Source organism: Pogona vitticeps, chromosome 1 (assembly GCF_051106095.1).
Source record: "Pogona vitticeps strain Pit_001003342236 chromosome 1, PviZW2.1, whole genome shotgun sequence".
Lineage (NCBI taxonomy): Eukaryota > Metazoa > Chordata > Lepidosauria > Squamata > Agamidae > Pogona > Pogona vitticeps.
In genome coordinates this window covers 146,570,947-146,590,032 of record NC_135783.1, presented here as the reverse complement: position 1 = coordinate 146,590,032, position 19,086 = coordinate 146,570,947, and the positions used below count along the sequence as shown (strand labels likewise).

At 43.1% G+C, this 19,086-nt stretch overlaps 1 protein-coding gene across 4 annotated transcripts in view; it reads right to left on the bottom strand.

Moving 5' to 3' along the window:
- Nucleotides 1–19,086, bottom strand: part of SLC23A1 (solute carrier family 23 member 1) — a 38,973-nt gene that overhangs the window by 12,184 nt on the left and 7,703 nt on the right. For 2 of the 4 annotated variants that reach the window (XM_020787999.3, XM_073002687.2), the window contains 10 exons: nucleotides 17,154–17,276; nucleotides 12,331–12,488; nucleotides 12,145–12,233; nucleotides 9,584–9,651; nucleotides 8,594–8,775; nucleotides 6,853–6,973; nucleotides 5,620–5,776; nucleotides 2,710–2,857; nucleotides 2,314–2,419; nucleotides 796–925 (listed from right to left, as the gene is read on the bottom strand). In XM_020787999.3, the coding sequence (XP_020643658.3) occupies nucleotides 796–925; nucleotides 2,314–2,419; nucleotides 2,710–2,857; nucleotides 5,620–5,776; nucleotides 6,853–6,973; nucleotides 8,594–8,775; nucleotides 9,584–9,651; nucleotides 12,145–12,233; nucleotides 12,331–12,488; nucleotides 17,154–17,276 (1,282 nt within the window). The remainder of the gene's footprint in view (nucleotides 1–795; nucleotides 926–2,313; nucleotides 2,420–2,709; nucleotides 2,858–5,619; nucleotides 5,777–6,852; nucleotides 6,974–8,593; nucleotides 8,776–9,583; nucleotides 9,652–12,144; nucleotides 12,234–12,330; nucleotides 12,489–17,153; nucleotides 17,277–19,086) is intronic. The other 2 variants (XM_073002709.2, XM_073002703.2) reach the window with 1 other exon arrangement.

Here is a 19,086-nt window from a genome sequence, read left to right as displayed (position 1 = left end):
AAATAAGAAAGCATAATCCTCTGTGGGTGTTGTTGGTGTTTTTTTTTTAAGTAAAAGTCTTCTAAACAGTGCATATTTGTGGAGAAATACCAGAGCAAATGCCCAGCAATAACCTAAAAATGCTCACAGAAAAATAATGTGTACATTGTTGGTGTAAAAAGAAAACCAATTATTGTAGCCTGGGGGGGGGGAGGCAGGGGTGGAATCAGCTATTGTCACTCCTTGGGAAGACAGTCCCTTCAGAGTTGTGGTCACTTTCCACTCAGTCTGATTTTAAGAAGAGTGTAAAAACCCATCTTTTCAAACTGGCATTTGATGTTCAGCCTGCCCTCATGCATTTTTCTTAATGCTCCTGTTTGTTAACTCTGCGCTTTTAATGCCTCTGGTTGATTGTAATGGCTTTTACAGTGGGGTCGGTTTTATCTGATGCTAAGATTTTACAGTTGAATTCAGTTTTACCTGTTGTTGTTTTTTTTTAAAAAAAATCCTTATATGAAGATCATGAGTTGCTTTGAATGCCACTTTCTAGTGGAAAGGCAGATTATAAAGCAAAAAAAGAAGTATTGTACAAATTATTCTCTATTTTTGTTTGATTGATTCATAGGCCATCTCTCTCCTGGAGAGGGGAGTCAAGGTTACAGCTGCAATCCCAGGTCCCCTCACGTTTCAAAAGGAAAACCAGTTTCCTAAAATAAATGAGTTGTGGGGTGTTTTGGTTTGGTTTGTTTTGTTTCGCAATCCCATAGTGTGGCTTGATGTGTCATTGTCATTGCAATATGATGCAAGATCACTTACCAAACAGAGTGCAGAACATCCCTCCCAGGATGGGGTCGGGAAGGGAGGCAAACAGAGCAGTGAACTTGCCAATGGTTCCTAAAATAAGCATGATGCCAGCACCGTATTGCACCACTTTCCTGCTGCCCACCTGCATAATGAAGACAGCCACACAGCCAATTATTCACACATTGGTCCGTCTCGGTATTATTATTATTAATCTTCTATAGACGTCTGCTTCCCATGGTGATATTGGCTGTTCTGCTCTAGAGAGAAGCCCTCAGGATGTGTGTACACACATGGGCTGAAATCCTGTTGCTTAGTAACACTAGAGTCAGCCCACTGAATCAGTGGGATTTGGTGAATCAGCTCCTCCATAAGTTACACCGATTCAAATGAGCCTATTGTAGTTGCAACTTACTACTGATTCAATGAGTCTACTCTAGTGCAACATTTTACATGAAATGGCAGGATTTCAGCCACTGTCATGTACCGGCTGTAATCTTCTAATAGAGTTTCAATTTAATACAGAGGTGACTATACATACTTATTTCCACGGGCCGACTGACATTCGGAGCACTTTTCCTGTCTGCTTAGAAATAAGCCTCTTGAAATTAAATGGGCCTTACTGAGCAAAACACTTCTCCAGGTTGGCTTTATCACTGTAAAATTGATCACGACACGGTGCAATATGCCAAATGTTGTTGTTCATCTGAGGTTGTATTTACCTAATTTTCAGACTTGCTAAGAACCATATGATTTTTCAATATGTTCCAATATGTAAAGCCACACAATTTAAAGAGGGTATACTTTCTTTGTCACATGACTCTACAGTACTTACTCAGATAGAAAAATAGCTTCACTTAGTATAAGATCATCTTGAGCATATTTTTTGGCAGAAAAATGAGGCATACATTTAATTAATTCATAAATGAAGTAGTTCCCTAATTCAGTCCTGGCATTCCGTGAACTTCCCCTCACCGTCACCGCCAAGAGATAACTGATTTATTCCAGTGATTCGCCTGGCAATAAATTATAATGTGAATGAAACCAACGTAATTATTCAGACAAGGTTACAAGAGTGAAACCTGCTGCTTATATTACACAAGTGGCATAAACTTGAGGTTTTGTGCTGCTTCTGGAGGCACAAGACAGAAGCAGACATGAGCCCTGTCCAACTCCATATTATCTCCACAGACTGTGACTAGCCAGAATCTAGCAATATTGAAGCTGGCCCTACCCTTATACAGTGTGAGCCACCTACCTCAGACATTTGTTACCAAAAAAAACAACAACATATTGATAGTAGTTATTCATTAATTACATTTTTGCTGCCGGGCAAAGGAAGAAAAGAGGTGCTTGCGGGAGTGTCTAGTTCAGGTACCCAAATGCCTTAACGGTGCTTGAGTGGAAGGTACCTTGGCTTCATGGGGAGGGGAGGATCATTTTATCAACTCCCTCAAGCAACAAAATGTCATGGGTCAGCCCCGAGCAAGTCCCTAGAAGCAGAAGATGCTGTCAAGCATGGCAGGACGGTACCTTGGTGATGCCCAAGACTCCAATGTTGGGGCTCGAGGAAGTAGAACCATTGCCAGTGCCCAGCAAGCCGGCAATTACACAAGAGATTCCCTCTGTAAAAATGCCCCTGAGAGGGAAGAAAACAAAAGAACCCCAACAATTTGCATTAGGCTTTCCATGTCTCTTCCCAGTAAATTCCCCTCCGCACTCCTACGGTAAAAATGTAGGTCTTCTCCACACACCCCGACCACCCACATGATCTGGGAGAAGACTTTGAACCTCTCACAATACCAGCCTGGAGCCAGTTTCTTCCACGAAGCATCTCCTGTACAAAGAGGCAAGGGGGCTCACACCCTTGGCATGCTTTTCTGAGGTAGGCACACCCAAGCCCCCATGAGGATGCTTCGGGTCTCTTACCTGTTGATGGCATGCACAGGTGGAGGAGGAGCCCCTGCAAGCCTAGCACAGGAGTAATAATCCCCAATGGACTCAATGATCCCAGCCAAGGTGGCGCTGAACATGCCCAGCACAGCTGCAGCTGTCACTGTGGGGAGCCCCCACTGGCCTAGAAGAAAGCAAAGGACAGCAAAGGCTTAGCTGGAGCATCTCAAGCCAAGAACAGAGAGCAGGTTTAGAAACAGAGGTTCCCAGACTTGGGCCCCTGGAGGATCCTGGACCTACAACGTCAAAAATAAATCCTAGGTAGCCCTGCCAACGGTTAGGGAGTTGTCTTCTAAGGATATCTGAATTGGGAAGCTTCAGTATTAAAGTTTAAAATTATAATTACATATCTATCAAGGTGGCATTAACTGGCTCTCCTCTTCACTGGTTTACTCTCTGACAAATACCCTGTCAGATAAATCAGGCTGAGAGAGTAACAAGGCCAAGGCGATCAAGGCCACTCAGTGAGTTCCATAGTTGAGTGAGGACTAGAACCCACATCTCTCTTCTCTCATGCCACAACCCTAATTCTTCGCCACACCCCATGGGATCTGTCTTTGGCCTTTTTAGCTCAACCCCCCCCCCAAAAAAAAATAAGCCGGATTCCTCAACCATTCTATATACACAGGCATCTACTTGCTTATAGATCGATCCAGCTGACATTTGAATGCAATGCCCACACAACCTTAAAGGTTCTGGAAGATGTGTTGATGTGTCAGAGTCTAGTTTTTGTTGTAAATGTGGGGTAGAATGCAAACAGAAAGGTCAACTCCTGTTCTGGAAGGATCCAAATGTCATGAGATCAAATGAAAGCAACTGGAGGGAGCTAGGAGGAGGATGACTAGGGCAGACAGAGGGAACTTGCCTCTCTCTAGAGGCTCTTGGGCTACAATTCCCCTGATGCCTAACCATTGGCCATGCTGGCAAGGACTGACGGGAGTTGCAGTGCAACAACATTTGGAGGGCCACACTTTCTCCTCCGTTGGGCTAGGGTGACACCTTCAGTTCTCTCCATGTCTCTTTTTTTTCAGTCAGTCCCATTTTCTACTTTTGATGCACTACTGTTTTTTTTTTTAACTCTGTCTAGATCAGAGTATGGAAACATTATATATATTTTAGACTACATCTCCCAGAGTCCCCCAGCAAGCATGGCCTAGAATAAAATGCCAAACAGACATCTTTCCCAGCTTAAAGAAGCCCTCCTACGAATACCTGTTCAACATATTATCTGATTAGTGCCTCAGAGACTGGTAAAATGCAGCACCTGATTGGCTTTATGATTTTCTCCACCCCACGTTGACACACAGATCTTTTTCCCAGATGAATAAGTAGAGGCAGAAAACAGGGGAACATTATAGAAAAGAGAAAATCCAGTTTGTCCATCAGATAAATTGAGCCACAGTTCATGTTAGCTGATGCTTCAACATATTAACACCATTCTCCCACTGCATTTTATATACTTATTTTTGGTACGGTGGTTTGTCTGGGATGGGAGCATGGGACAGATATCCCAAGGGCCATTGTAATTGTTGGAGGACAGTAGTGGTGAGTAAGAAAAGAATATATGAATGGGGAAAAAACACAGATGACGTTCCCCAAGAGACAAATGATGAGGCAGACACAAAAGCACACAAGTTCTTCTCCAGGAGCAGTTTTCATACAATGCACAAATGTTTTCAAACATCAGTTCATAACAGATTCATTGTCAAGCTTTAAAATGAAAAATACTCATTTCTATCAAATTCTGTATGGAATTCTTAACATGCATATGAAAATCACAAAGCATTCACAGCCCCTGGTGGGTACTCTCCTTGATCCATCACAAATGCAGGGGTTTTCAGAAGCAACACTTATCTGACCCTTTTTTCCAGATTCTGTCAGGGTCTCCCCAGAATTTTCCAACAATGTTCCTCTTACCTCTCTTTGTACCAGGCTTTAAAAAAAAAAAGTTCCTATATCTTTTTCTCCCATTCAAAACCTTTTGGTTTGTATCTTTGTGTTGATTTGTACTAAAGAGCAGAGTTCAGTGCTGTGGCACTTTGTGGCCCTTTTAGCAGGAAGCTCCAGCACAGCTCTGGAGCGCTGAAGTCCCGCCTCCCTCTCTGGCTACAGGCTGTTGCTTCTCTAGAGAGGGGGAAGAAGAAAGGTCCCTTGCTTGGGGCAACCATTCCTCTAATCCCTTCGGCTTTAGGTTTGGTATCACACAGAACTCACCCACACAAGCATACCTCCTCCTTATAACTGTGTCCTCACTGAAACTGCCCTAGTGCCACTTTGCCAGCTGTCAAGAAGAAGGAAGCCCATGGAAATGCCAGACGCTTCCTTGCATTGGTCATTGTGGGTTTTTCGGGCTCTTTGGCCGTGTTCCAGTCCTCTGAAGATGCCGGCCACAAAGACTGATGAAACGTCAGGAAGAACAACCTTCAGAACACGGCCGAAGAGCCCGAAAAACCCACAATGACCATTAGATCCCAGCCGTGCAAGCATTCACAAATACTTCCTTGCATTTTTCTCATGTTGTAATCAAGGCAAATCCTCATCGCCAACACTCTGATGAAATCTTTGGCAGAGAGGATGGGGTGAGGTGTTGGCAAGCATTGAGACCCGTGAATGCAAGACACTGAACCATTCATCCCAGTAAATCCCATGATTTCCTGACACAAAGTGGCAAACAACAATCAATATTGTGTCTGGAAGACCTCTTTGACCGGCCTCTGTCAGAAGAATAGCACAGCAAAGTTTATATGTTGTGGCTGGGCAGGCTGGAAGAGCTTGTGTTTATATCTTCATTCTGAAGCCCAGGCCTTATGTACCACACAAGGTTATTGTGAAAATTACATGGGGAGGGAGGGAGAGCCAAGAGTGAACCCACCGCTCACTACTTACATGGGTAAGGAAAGCGGAACCACGGTGCAATGGACATGATTTCTCCTCTAGCATCGGTTCTGGCTTTGTATCCATAGGCATTTACATCACGAGGAAATACATCAGTTACGGTCAGAATGTAACAGAGCAGCCAGACCACCAAAATGGCCAGTATTATCTGTTGAAGAAGAAACGCAGGAAGATATTGCAAACAGTTCTGCTCCCTTCCAGGTACAGTCAGTTTGTTTCAGTCTGGAAGGGGAAGCAAAACTGCAGGAAGACAGAACAAACCCCTCTCAAAAACTGTCCAAGGGTACGATTATACAGCAAGGAAAACTTAGAACCACTGTGATCCCCAGTTTTCAAGATGGATTCCTGCTGGTGAAATCACTGTAGTTATCCAGACAACTGCAACAAATTTCTCATGACTGAAACAGATGTTTCTTTTCACTCCAATAGTGGACTAACCGTCAGCACCTTTGATCTGACAAGGTCAATTTTCACCTCTATTTGAATTTTTTTCCCCCAAAGTAGCTTAGCAATGATTCATTTCAGCACTGATGTTTAAAGCCTTCTTTTTAAACTGTTTGGGGACAACAGGTCCTTGACTAAGGGAAACGGGCATCCTTTTGGGTTGGATCTGAGCGGAAAGTGGACGAAAGCTATGCCAGCACATCGCAAAATTAAACAATCTGGTCAGCTAAACTGGAAAAAAAAACACTAATTGCAAAAAAGATGCCTCCCAACCAGGCTTCTTTGCACTTAGCTTTGCTTTGTATAATCACCAGTTTTAATTTAGTTTTGTCCACTCTGTGTTCAATTCAAACTGTAAATGACCTGGGTAGATGCCCCTTTGGTAATATAGTCAGAGAAAGCAGTTTCAGTTGGGTGAAACAGGAGTTTCTAATATAATGACAAGGGAAAAACCAAGTAGATGAAGCCACATTCCTGGAAACAGCCTGCATAGAGGGTTTTTATTATTATTATTAACATTTCATTGTTAAATTCAGCCTGCACAGAGTTTTTGACTTAGGCTGAGACAACTCCAAATCCCTTTTGGGTGGAGAATAAAAATAGGGATAGTTGGGTTCTGGATCTCCCAGACCTTATTAGGGGAAGGGTAGATGAAATATGTACTAAATAAAACCAGTCCTTTAACAATAAGCCTTTTGAGTCAAATCCTTTGAATCTGACCATACTGTGACCGCAGTAAACCTGTTCCATCAGCCAACCAATAAAAGCAACCCTCCTTACTGGAAACATCTTGAAGATCTGCACCCGGATCAGCGTGAATCCTTTGCCCCATTTGTAGCCGGGCAGGAGGAAAGACACATTTCGTAGGTACTGAGCAAACAGAATGATCAAAACAATTGACCTGTTAGAAGGAATAAAGAAAAATAGTGAAAAAGCAGAGTCCAAGGGCAACCTGCAGCCAACTAACTCACCAACTCACAAGACTTAACTCACAAGACTTAACATTGAATTTGTTTGTTTGTTTATTTGTTGCTGTTCAGAGTTTTCATTCATCATCACCTGACTGTTCTCCGGCCTTTTTCCTTCTGCATGTTTTAAACAAAACTTAGCATCAGCTGAATATCACATGAGTGTATTTTCACAGAGCTGGAAGAAGACATTTAACATGAGAGAGGATTTGATCTGATTTTCTTAAGTGACTTATCCCTTAACAGTGGCCTATTCTTTTAGAACCCTGTTTCCCTTTCCTCTCCAGAAGTCATCAAATCAGAGCCTCATGGAGAGCCTAACGCGCATTCTTTCCATTCTGCCTTGAATAGTTGCAACCATGAGAAAGTTGAGCCTACGTGATAGTTACATGCTTAATTCCAAAGCTAGTGTTTCTTGGTCTGCACCAAAATATTCTTAATATCTCCTTTCTGCCCCCTGCTTCATTCATGTCACTTTCATTTTACTTTGCAGGAGCAAAGTACATATATATATATGTATAAGGCCTCTATTTTAATTATCCCACTACTATCATGGGGTAACAATTCCTAGGGCAGATCCCAGCAATTTGGAGTAGCGCTGCCACTTCTAAACTACAGTGTTAGGCTCTAGGGAATAAAGTTTCGAGCTCTCGTCCGCTTAGACCCAGGCCTATATAGGTTTCCTATACCTTGTTGCACTTGGATCAGCTCTAGCCAGCATGGCCACTAGTCAGCAAAGACTGGGGTTCTTGTATTACAAGAGCCGGAAGGCTCCCATTTCCCTATTTCTGCTTTTGAGCAACAACGTTCTGTCCAACCCACTGGTGACCATTTAATTCATTTCACATGAAATCCCAGATCTGGTTAGGAAAGGCCCAGAATTAGGCTCCTAGGGCCCAATTTCAGTGCAGTCAATGGGAATCACACACCAGTGAGCTACAGGCAGTTCACCCACTGTGGTCCTACATATCTGTTCCCCAGTGACGGCAACACAGTACAACAATTACGCATGCATTCATGTAAGCACACATTTTTCCATGGACATACAGGAGAACTGCAGAGCTATAACCCCACAGAAATGGAGACTGAAGCACTGGTAGCAATTAGTATCACTGTTACCATCACTTCCATAATTACTATCACCCTTGCTATGCTAAACCTATTTTTATAATCTCCAATGCAGGCCTCCTTAGTATTTTTAATTTAGCCAGCTACCAACACATTATGCTTCCAGTGCTAGTTCATCTCTCCTCTTTTCATCTCTGTGTGTGGCCAAGTGCACAAGCTTGCACAAATGCACAGTTGTGCACTCACACGCTCACACGGTCTTCCTAAAAACCTGACCAGTGAGAAAAACAGTCACTGGGAACTTCACGCATTGCTTCACGTGAGTTGGTCTGGCAGCAGAGGCAGCTGCCGAGGGAGCGTTTGGGCAACTGGATGGTCTGCACCTCTAGAATTCATTTATAGTTCTCCAGCTCTATAGTGCTTTTCCTACTCCCCTACCCTTGCTTCAGTCTGAAATGCCAAGGCACATTAAAAGCAGAGCCTACAATGCTGCGATGCCCCAGTGGGATCCAGCTCGGTCCCCTGCCGCTTGGAAGACGGAGAGGCCTATTAAGGAGACAGTGGGTGTGACGGTGAGAGGCCCGATGTAGCTGAGCAGGGCCCCGGGGAGGCCCATCAGCCCAATTGCCACTTCTAGAAGGCTCGACACGATGATGGCTCCTTGGATCTATGGTAGAAATGGAGGGGAGAAGGTTGTTGCATTAAGCAGAGGTGGAACATGGGGTTGCTAAAGCACACAAGTAAATTCACATTTCATGGGGAAAAAATCAACACCAAGCACAAGCCCCTGATGTTTTCGATAGGGTGGCCATACATTCTGTTTAGACTTCCTTCTATGTCGTGGCATCCTGTGTTGGAAGGGCACATGGGCGGTCCTCTAAGAACCCTCTTCTAGCTGAGTCCAGAGGGCTCCCGGATGCAGTGCCCAACACTCAACTGCACTTCATTCATTCTTCCTTAGCTCACTCTTCCGCCCCCAGATCCCTAAAGAATGGCACTTGTTCTTACTCTTTCTTTTTAAAAGCTCCTTTAACTTTCAGCACAGGTTGGGCATGCTCTGGAGAACACTATAGTCTGACCCATGTCCTGATGGCCTCTGTGCTCCCTTGAAAAAGGTCCCCAGGCATGGCAGGAAAACCAACAAAGTGCACCTGAAGTTCTTTAATTCTGCTGCTGCACGGCAAGATTGCAGTGGTAGGAGAACCAGGAAGAGTGAGGTGGAAGAAGAGAGGAAAAACAGCTCTGTGAGTGGGAAAGGAGAACAGTTAGAAAGGAAACAGAGAGAGAGAGAGAGAGAGAATGCTAAGCTATTGTAGGAACAGGGAGAGAAACGGATGTCGTCAGAATGGGCACAAGCAGGAAGGAAATGGGGGGAGCATCCAGGATTGTGGCAATGCCCCGTGCCCCTGAGAACATCACTAGGCCAAGGTAGGGGGGTCTTCCCATTGGCAGGGAGGAGATTTGGTTCAACTTACTTCTCTTATCCTTGGTTGCCATACGTGAGATGTGTTCAGTGGCAATGTCCAGTTGCCATAGATCTCCTCTGTAGAGTGAGGGAAGAAAGGCAAACAAACACATGAGAATGGGAAGAAAGGGTCGGCAGAACAAAAGGGTCCTATTATGAGGCGAAACACGGCCTATAAATAAAAAAATAGAAGCAAAGGCAGAATCTTTTGATACCCACCAAAACAAGTGACGGTGGTCATCCAAGTGATCCAAATAAAACAACCCGTGCAGACTGGCTAAATGTGAATTCTTTACAGTACCTATATACTGTGGTGCCTTGCACAACGAGCGCCCCGTAGAGCAATGAATTCGCTCTACGGTGACGCTTTTGTGATCGCTAATGCGATCGCAGAGTGATGCCCCCAATGGGCGAAAATCGCAGAGTGAAGGTCGGTAAGCGGTTCGCTTACCGACCTTTGCTTTGCGACCCGCCGATCAGCTGTTCCGTGGCTTCAAAATGGCCGCCGGAACAGCCGAAAGGGCCGGGCGCAGCGTTTTCGCGCCCTCCCCTCGCTTACCAAGGGCGCGAAAATGCTGCGGCCGGCCATTTCGGCTGTTCCGGCGGCCATTTTGGACCCGCCGGACAGCTGATCGCAGCCATTTTCGCGCCCTGTTTAGCGAGGGGAGGACGTGAAAATGGCTGCCGGCCATCGGAGAAACATTGCTGAACGGTGAGTACAGCAGCCAAATGGAACACATTAAACACTGTTTAATGCGTTCCAATGGGCTTTTCTGCCCCGCTCAGCGATGTTTCACACAGCGAGGGTTAATCTGGGACGGATTAACTTCGCTGTGCGAGGCACCACTGTATTCTTTACAACACCGTATCAATTTTAATATTTAAATGTTACAGAGTCCATTCAGGCCCAACAATTAAATCTACAGTGGTGCCTCACTTAACAACGATAATCCGTTCCAGGAAAATCGCCATTAAGCGAAAACATTGTAAAACAAAATTAAATACCCCATTGTAATGCATTGAAACCCGTTCAATATGTTCCAATGGGGTAAAAACGCACCGTCCAGCGAAGATCCTCCATACGGCAGCCATTTTCGCTGCCTGTATAGCGAGGAATACGTCCCTAAACACAGCGGGGAGCCATTTTAAGCACCTGGTGGCCATTTTGAAACCGCCGATCAGCTGTTTAAAAAAACATCGTTTTGTGAAGAATCGGCTCCCAAAGCAGGGAACTGATCATCGCAAAGCAAAAAAACCCTATTTAGACCATTGTTTTGCGATCGCAATTGTGATTGCAAAAAGATCGTCATACAGCGATTTCGTCATAATGCGGGGCAATCATTAAGCGAGGCACCACTGTATTGGGAAGCGCAGAGGTCTTGTTCCATGGTAGCTCATGGTCTAGAACAGGGGTCCCCAACTCCTGGTCCGCGGCCCGGTGCCGGTCTGTGGCCATGGCAGGACTGGGCTGTGGAGACAGATCTCCCACCCTGCTCCCCTGCAACACTCCTCCACCCACCCTACCTGCATGCACAGCCCACCACCCACACGTACGGGTGCCCTGCCCACCTGCAAGCACCCCCTGCCCCTCCGCGAGCATGCCCTGCCCCTTTGCGCATGCACACAAGCGCATTCCGCCCGTTCGTGCATGCACATGAGTGTGCCCCATCCCTTATGGATAAGCGGGTCCTACTGTATATATAATTACAAATGGTGACATGAAACAAATTAAATAACAAAACCTAAAAACAAATAAATAGGTAGACAGGACTTAAGGGAACATCCTTGCTAGTTCTCATGACAGGTTCAGATGAAGAGGACAAATTTAACCTTAGTTCCAAAATGCAGTAATGAGGGCACACACAAAAATTACTTAGACAAGATTGATATTGGGTGCCACCCTGAACAACCCCCCTGTCTCAGAGTGGAGGCAACCAAAGAAGAACATCTGATGAAGTCTGTACTGGCAGGCAGATTGACAGCACAGTTCTACAAAGGCATGTTTATAACACCTTTGCTAGAAGGGGACTGACGGTACAATTTTATATATAATTCTGGAGATACTTCACTGACTGCATTATGACTTAATAGCAAGTATGCATAGCATTGCAGCCTTAAATGTCTCTAGGCCAGGATGGGGAACCTGTCTGTGTTGCTGGCCTACAGGTCCCATCATCCTCAGCTGCTGATCAGACTGCCTGGGGTCGAGGTAAACTAAAATTCAAGAGCACGCGGAGTGTTGCAGATTCTGCATCCTTGCTGTAGTTCTATGAGGGAAAAAGTCCTTCTAGTACAAATTGATAACTACCCATGTGAAAAATCAGTAATCTGGGCAAATGATAACTAAAGTGGCTTTCCCCCTATTACGGAAGTGGGTATATGATCAAATCCTTCTCATTCCAAAGCAGAAAATCAGTATCCCATGCAGGTGAATGTTTATAATATAGTACATTACTCTTTGGGAACTGGCTGGCCTTATTAAACCAGTAAGAGGCCCTCAGGTTATTCCAGTTCTGTTGTAGGACTTGCACTGTCTCCCACTAACCAGCAGGTTGTGCCAGCTTCACTTACTTTCCGGAGGACATTTCCATTTATCCAATGCCAGGATAGACTTGGCAGGAACCAGGAATGCGAGAGCACTGGCTTGAAACAGTGGAAGTCTGGATTGTCAAGAAGAAAAAAACATGATTTGCTAGTCTATGCGCTGATCTTTCCCTTCCCTGAAGGGCGTCAAAGGCAAGCTGGGAGCAAATTTACCTAATGCCCACAGTGCTTTGGATGAGAGTGGTGATCCCCACACAGCTGAAGATGGTGCCAATGAGCTGGCTGATGGTATACTGGTCCTTCCCTACACACAGGGACTCTGCCAGGAGGAAAGGAACAGCGATGGTGCCACTGAAACAGGTCAGATAATGCTGAAGGGGAAAATGGGGAGCGAAGGAAGGAGGGAGGGTCAAAACAGCACAGTTACTAAACAGTTCCTCAGAGGTAAAGCACAATCAGCTGCCATTCCATTCCTAACAAACTAACAAACACAGTAAAATACAAGTGCAAGAATTTGTGATATCTTTACAGACCACTAAAAAAACCATCACAGAGTGAAGAACTTACAGTCTTAACATTCAAGGCAAGATGGATTTTGCCAGGAAAGTTACTCTTAGATTTGAGTATGTAGGTCTAATGCAGGCATCAACTATATCTTATTTTTCTATGATTCTCTAATGTCAGTGATTGGACTTAGAATTGCCAGGTCCCAGGGTGCTGGCTGACTTTTAAGAGGGTGATAAATCTCAGGCTAAGCAAAGTGATAGAGAACATTTGATTTTTATGTCTGAGGCAGGTTTAAAGGCAGAAAATAGAATCCATACATGCCCATTCCCAGGCAGTAACACACCATGCTGGCTCTCAGTGGAAAGGTGTTTTGATGTGTGTTGTGCTAACACAGTGTGTTGGACCGCCAAAAATGTCAGGAGTGAAAGGAGGAGAAAGTTGGTGGGTGCACGCCCTTAGACTTCTCATGCAGTTGGAACAAGGCAAGGGGGACGGCGAAAGCCCTGCCTTGTTGCTCAGGGCTTGGTAGATGTGATGTGTACAATGGGGAGAAAACCTCCCCATGGGCTGGCAATGTGCTTTCCATTAATCCCAGCAGCAGACTAGTACCTGGAAAACGACACATGTCATGTGTGTAATTGCTATGGTGGCTACCACTGCAACTGCTTGGCTAGCTAAAAATACAAGGCTCTGAGGGGTAATGAGCAGTAGTGAATGGAGTAGAAGCCATGCTGAGGTGATAATAAAAGCTAAAAGTAAAGAAAAGCTAAGCAGAAAGTTGTTCTTGTATCTGGAAAAAAGAATTGTCCAGACAGGGAAATATTGTGGCAAGGGTTGTGAGCTTGGGAGTAGCCAAGACAAGCTGCTTGGAAAAGTGCAAGTTAGTTATAAGGAAAGCCACTGAAAGAAAGGTCCTTTTGGCTCTAGTGAGGGAAAAGAACCAGTTGAGTTTAATAAGAAATTGCATTATTTATGCCCACCCCAAATGAAGTAAAAAGTCAGTTATGGAGGCAGTTGAGCCTCAGGGTCCTGAGGGAAATGGGAACCCTCAAATTCAAAGTGAAGAAGAAACTAAGGGCTCACTAATAATTGCCTCAGAAGGAAAAAAAAATCCAAAGCTCCCAAGATTTTGAAAAATGGAAGCTAGAACAAGAATTTAAACCGAAGGACCTAGGTCTGAAAAACCAATTAGAATTAGAGAAAAATGAGAGAACTTGAAAGAAAAAGGGAATTTGAGTACAGAGAACTTGAAAGGAAAGGGGAATTTGAACAAGAACTGGAAAGAGAAAAATCAAAGAACGGGAAAGGGAAATGCAATTCCAAATAGAGATGAAGAAATTGGAATTAGCTGCTCAAAATAATAATAATAATTGCAGTGTGATAAATCCTTCAAATATCGACCTAAAGAAATTTCCCCAATATTGGAATGGAGATTGTCCTGAATCTTTCCTGATTTCTTTTGAGAGAACTTGTTGGGACTTCAGGGTTAAAGATGATGAGAGGATGATACTTTTAATGTCACAGATAGGGGGAGTTTTATCTGAGATCTATTCACAGATACCTCTTGAACAAGCTAGAGATTTGGAGGCTTATATAAAGATGGTGTATTCCAGATCTGGGATTAATTCAGAGTACCTCAGAAGAAAATTTCACACTGTTTCAAAGAGATAAAATAGAGGGCTTTTACACAGAACAAACAATATTCGATAAACTTCTGCTGAGCTCAAATACATTAAGAAAATGTATGATTATTTGCTAGAAATTAAAATGCAAGATGAGATGGTCAAAGAATGTATGATTAGGTGGGCACAAAATATAGGACATAATATTGATATTCATCAATGGTTGCAAGTATAGACAAATAACATAAAGCTCACAAAATTGGTAAATTTCAAGGAGAACATATACAAGATGTTTTATAGGTGGCATATGACTCGGGAAAAACTGCCAAAGATTTATACAGAGGTGTCAAATGTTTGTTGGAAGTGTGAAGCACAAGAGGGAAGCTTTTACCATATGGGGTGGACTTGTAGAGTAGCGAAACAGTATTGGATAGCAGTACATACTCTGTTACAAAAAATATTGCTTTGTAATGTTCCACTAACCCCAGAATTGTTTTTGCTGAGCATTATTCCAGACAATATAGATAAGACAAAGAATTACTTAGTCATATATACAATCACGGCAGCCAGAATTCTTTGTGCTAAGAACTGGAAGAAATTGGAGATACCGAAACAAGAACTCATTGAGAAGATATGGGAAGCGGCAGAAATGGATATTCTATCAGAAGTGTTGAAAGACTGTCCAATACAAAAGGCAACTGAACAATGGGATTTATTATACAAATGGCTTGAGTCCCCAGATAGTGTTTGAGTAACATAGATTTAAACTAAGATGTAACTGTAACTTGAAATCTAGAGGGCAATTAAATTATAGAAAGGCGGAAAGTCGACTTGATATTGCAACATGAACAGATTGGATGACTGTATATTTTGTGTTCTCCTACCCCCCTTTCCCCCCCATATCCCCTTTTACCTTCTGTATTCCTTACATTATCCCTAGTTGTTTAAAAAAAAACAACAAAAAAGAGTTAAAGACATTGATTGTATCTTCATGACCTGTAATAATAAACAACTTCTATTTGGTTCTTTTTAAAATGACACATTTTAAAATGACACATGTTGATGTAATCAACTGGTGACAGTGACACAATATGTAGCTTGTGCCCTTTGATTGGTGAAACAACCAAGGAACAGGCAGGAACGTGACAGACTTTCTGTATAAAGCTTATGTAGGCATACCAAGTCTTACTCAGATACATCTCCTTAGAGTTCTATATCTGTATTTCTTTTTATTCTCTTCATTCTTACATAGAGTAATGTATCCAGCTGTCTTCACCTGTTACAGTGGTGCCTCGACTTACGAATGTCCTGACTTACAACCATTTTGAGTTACGACCAGCTCCGGCTGCAAAATTTTGCTTCGATTTGCGGCCGGAGCTTTGAGTTATGATCCAAAAAAGGCAGGGGAAAAGGGCGGGAAATTCAAATTGCTAACTGTTGATAGGCGAAGAGGCTGCTTCTTTGTAGCTCTTTCGCCCCAACGATTAGAGAGTGTGCGATCTGAGGAGGCTGCAGACTGCCTGGCTTCTGCTTCTGAGTGAGAATGTGTTTGTTTGCAGGGAGGCTTCAGACTGCCTGGTAAGGTAAGGTGCTGCTTTCTGCTTTTTAAAAACTGCCTGTTCTGGGTGGGTTTTGAAGGGTGGGTTTGGGCTGGGGGGTGTAATGTTTCTGTGCTGTGTTGCTGGGTGTGTTTTTTTTTGGTGATATTTTTCTTGCAGCCCCAGCACCTTCCAATGGGGCTTGCTCTGTTGTTTATTATTGGTTTGGGGTTTTTTTAAAGCCCCAGTGCCTTCAGATGGGGTTTGCTGTGTGCTTTTTTTTTGGTAATTTTTTTCCAGCCAGAATGGATTAATCACGTTCCAATGCATTTCAGTGGGAAATGGTGCTTCAACTTATGACCATTTTAAGTTATGTCCATCTTCTGGAACGGATTATGGTCGTAAGTCGAGGCACCACTGAATATACTTCTTTAAAACTGGTTTTTCACATGTTTAATATTAACAAAAAGTTCTATATATCTTCTGAGAATAAAACTCAGGTGGTGAATGCCAAAATGGGGCCAATGATACTGGGATACTAGTATGCTTGAGGGCACTGCGAGATTTGCAAAATTACAAATGGGTCAAAAAAAATCTAAATGCTTCTCCTTCAGCCTCTCCTATTATTAATAAAAATGCACATGTGCATGTGCTTGTCTGTATAACATTAATGCCATACCAAACTACCTGTGTGTGATTTTCTTTAAAAAGATAAATTGTCATGGATTATTCTGCTTTGATTGGATTCTTAGTACTATTTGTGTTTTCCATTTTTGCATTTTCCATTTCTCAGAGTGACTTTTTTTTTTTTAAAGTATATTTATGTTCTTGGCTCTAATATTGTCTTTTAATGATGCAAGCTGCCTCTTTGTACTCATTGTTCTTAGCTTTAAATATTATCTTTTAATTATGTCAACCACCATTGTATACTCATTGTTTCAACTTCAAATATTGTCTTTCAGTGTTGTAAGCCGCCTTTTCAAGGAGAAAGGCAGGGTAAAAATACTTAAATAAATAAATATACAGAATTTCTGCCTAGCGTGTTATCCATCTCTGTGCAGAATTTCCAAGATTTAAAAATGCATTCAAAACAAATGAATGACAGCCCATGGGAAATATTCAAAAAGTATAAACAAGACTGCAACACTACAGAAGTTAATAAATAGTACTTTTCATCACTGTAATTACCAGTAGAAGGAAAGTTTCAAGCAACCTATACAGACTTCATAATGACACATGGATAATAAGTCTGATATAATGGTCTGAGAGACAATCACCATGAGAAATATTTAAATTGAACAATCAGCTTTCTTTGCCTCCACCCACCCAAGGGTACCTAGTCACAGATGATACTTAATCAACCTGTTACCTGAAATCCCAGTAGGATGCAGAGGTACCAGGGAGGTGTGTCTTCAATTGTATAGATCATGTCAAAACCTGGTTCTTCAGGGGATATCGGTGGGCCTGCATGGTTCTCATTTCCCGCCTTCTGCTGAACATAAAGAACAAAAATTGGAATCCCCAAAGGATTTGCTACCTCATTCAACCTTCTGAAACCTTGTGGGCTCTTCATGTCTTTTACTTTCACTCCCATGATCTCTCCTGCAGCCGCAGTCAGATAGGTTTGATGGGAGCTGTAGTCCAAAGCAGCTGGAGGGTACCACACTGTGGGAAAGAAGCTCTGTTTTAAAGCAGCGCTTGTGGCCATACATGGATTCTTGCCATGTTCAAAATGATGTGCTGGCTGGGGAAGGGAGGGGGCAGAGCAGGTTGACCCCATGTCCCGAGACTCAGACAGTTGACTGTGTGTATGTAGTAGCAACCCTTTCCCAAACTGACAATCTACTTGCTCTGGCAGTACACTCGGTGCTTGCTACACTCTCTGTGATCATCAACCCTTGCGCTTCTCTTCCATTAATCTTCCACTCTAATTTATGGTACAAATGAAAAGCCCGGCTTTCACAGGTAAATAGGGAAAGATTGCTTGGGAGATCTTCCGACTGGACAGGGGCTTTATATCCTGAACAAACAATACAGGCAGTCAGGCTTCTAACCCTGCCAGTAACCCACTCAAAACAATCAACTCTGTTCAGAGCTCTCAAAAATATACATAGTTTAAAAAGGAGATTCCCCAAGAGCTGTCGTATGAAGACTGCAGGGGATCAAATGCCAATCTATCCTTTGAGTCCATGAAGGAACTGTGATGGTAGGCAATGTTTGTGGGCCAGAGGTGCAAAGTGGTGGGAAGTATTAACAAGCGAATGTTATGAATAACACAAATCCCTTAGGTTCCCAACTTTAATTTTATCCCAGAATTAGTTCTTCTAAGCACAAAAATACTGCTAAAAGAATGATCTCTGAAGCTGTTTGACCTAGGGTCAAACTGCATGTTGGAGACAACTCATCATTACCGCTGAAATTTCTTTTAGCGTTCAAAGAGGTGTGGATCAGGCAGATTTTTAAACCTGAGAAATCAAACTTGCGGATCAAAAAAGGCTTATGCCCAGACAACCAATCACAAACAAAGCAGGCTGATTTGCAAACCATGAGAGGCAAACAAAACGAAAACAAAACGTCCTCCTGTGATAATCAAACAAAACCAACATTTAAGGAATTCCATCTTCTAACAAGTTATCTGTAACATGCATTTTGGCCCATACAGACCATTGCACGTGGGGAATGAGCAAAGTCAACATGACTAAGCAATAGCAATCTGACTTGATAGCTGGCAAGGTGTGAGCTAATACAGAAGTATATAAAATTCTCTTTGCGCTAGGTTACTGCTTAGATTTCTAACAAACTTTTCATCTGCTTCTCGCATAAAATGTTTTTAGCAAAAGCAGATTCATGATTATGCTCATTCAGTATTATGCTTTGCATTGTACACCTTTAAATCTCTATTGAAGTTGAAATGAATATGAAATCTAATTGTTACCTTTTGCAAAGCATCTACACTAGTGATTATGTATTTTCTGTGTAACTTTTGTTTTTTCTCTCTTAAACGGCGTTTCATCACTACCAAATGCAAATGACTTAATTTCCTCCAGACTGCTTATTGCAGAGTTGGATGCTTCATTCCTTTCCTGCCTGTTCACTTACAAACTGGAGCTGATGGGTGGAATAAAAATGGAGCCAGTTTCTTTCTAGGATAGTGCAAATAACGTGTCTGTAACAGGCCAGGCGCTGGATAGGTGAGTGAATTAGATATCCGGATGCAGAGCCAGAAGTTAGGCATTCAAGTCCCCGTTGTGCATCTCAGAAGAACCACCCTGTGTGGCCTTGGGCAAGCTGCACAGTCCCAG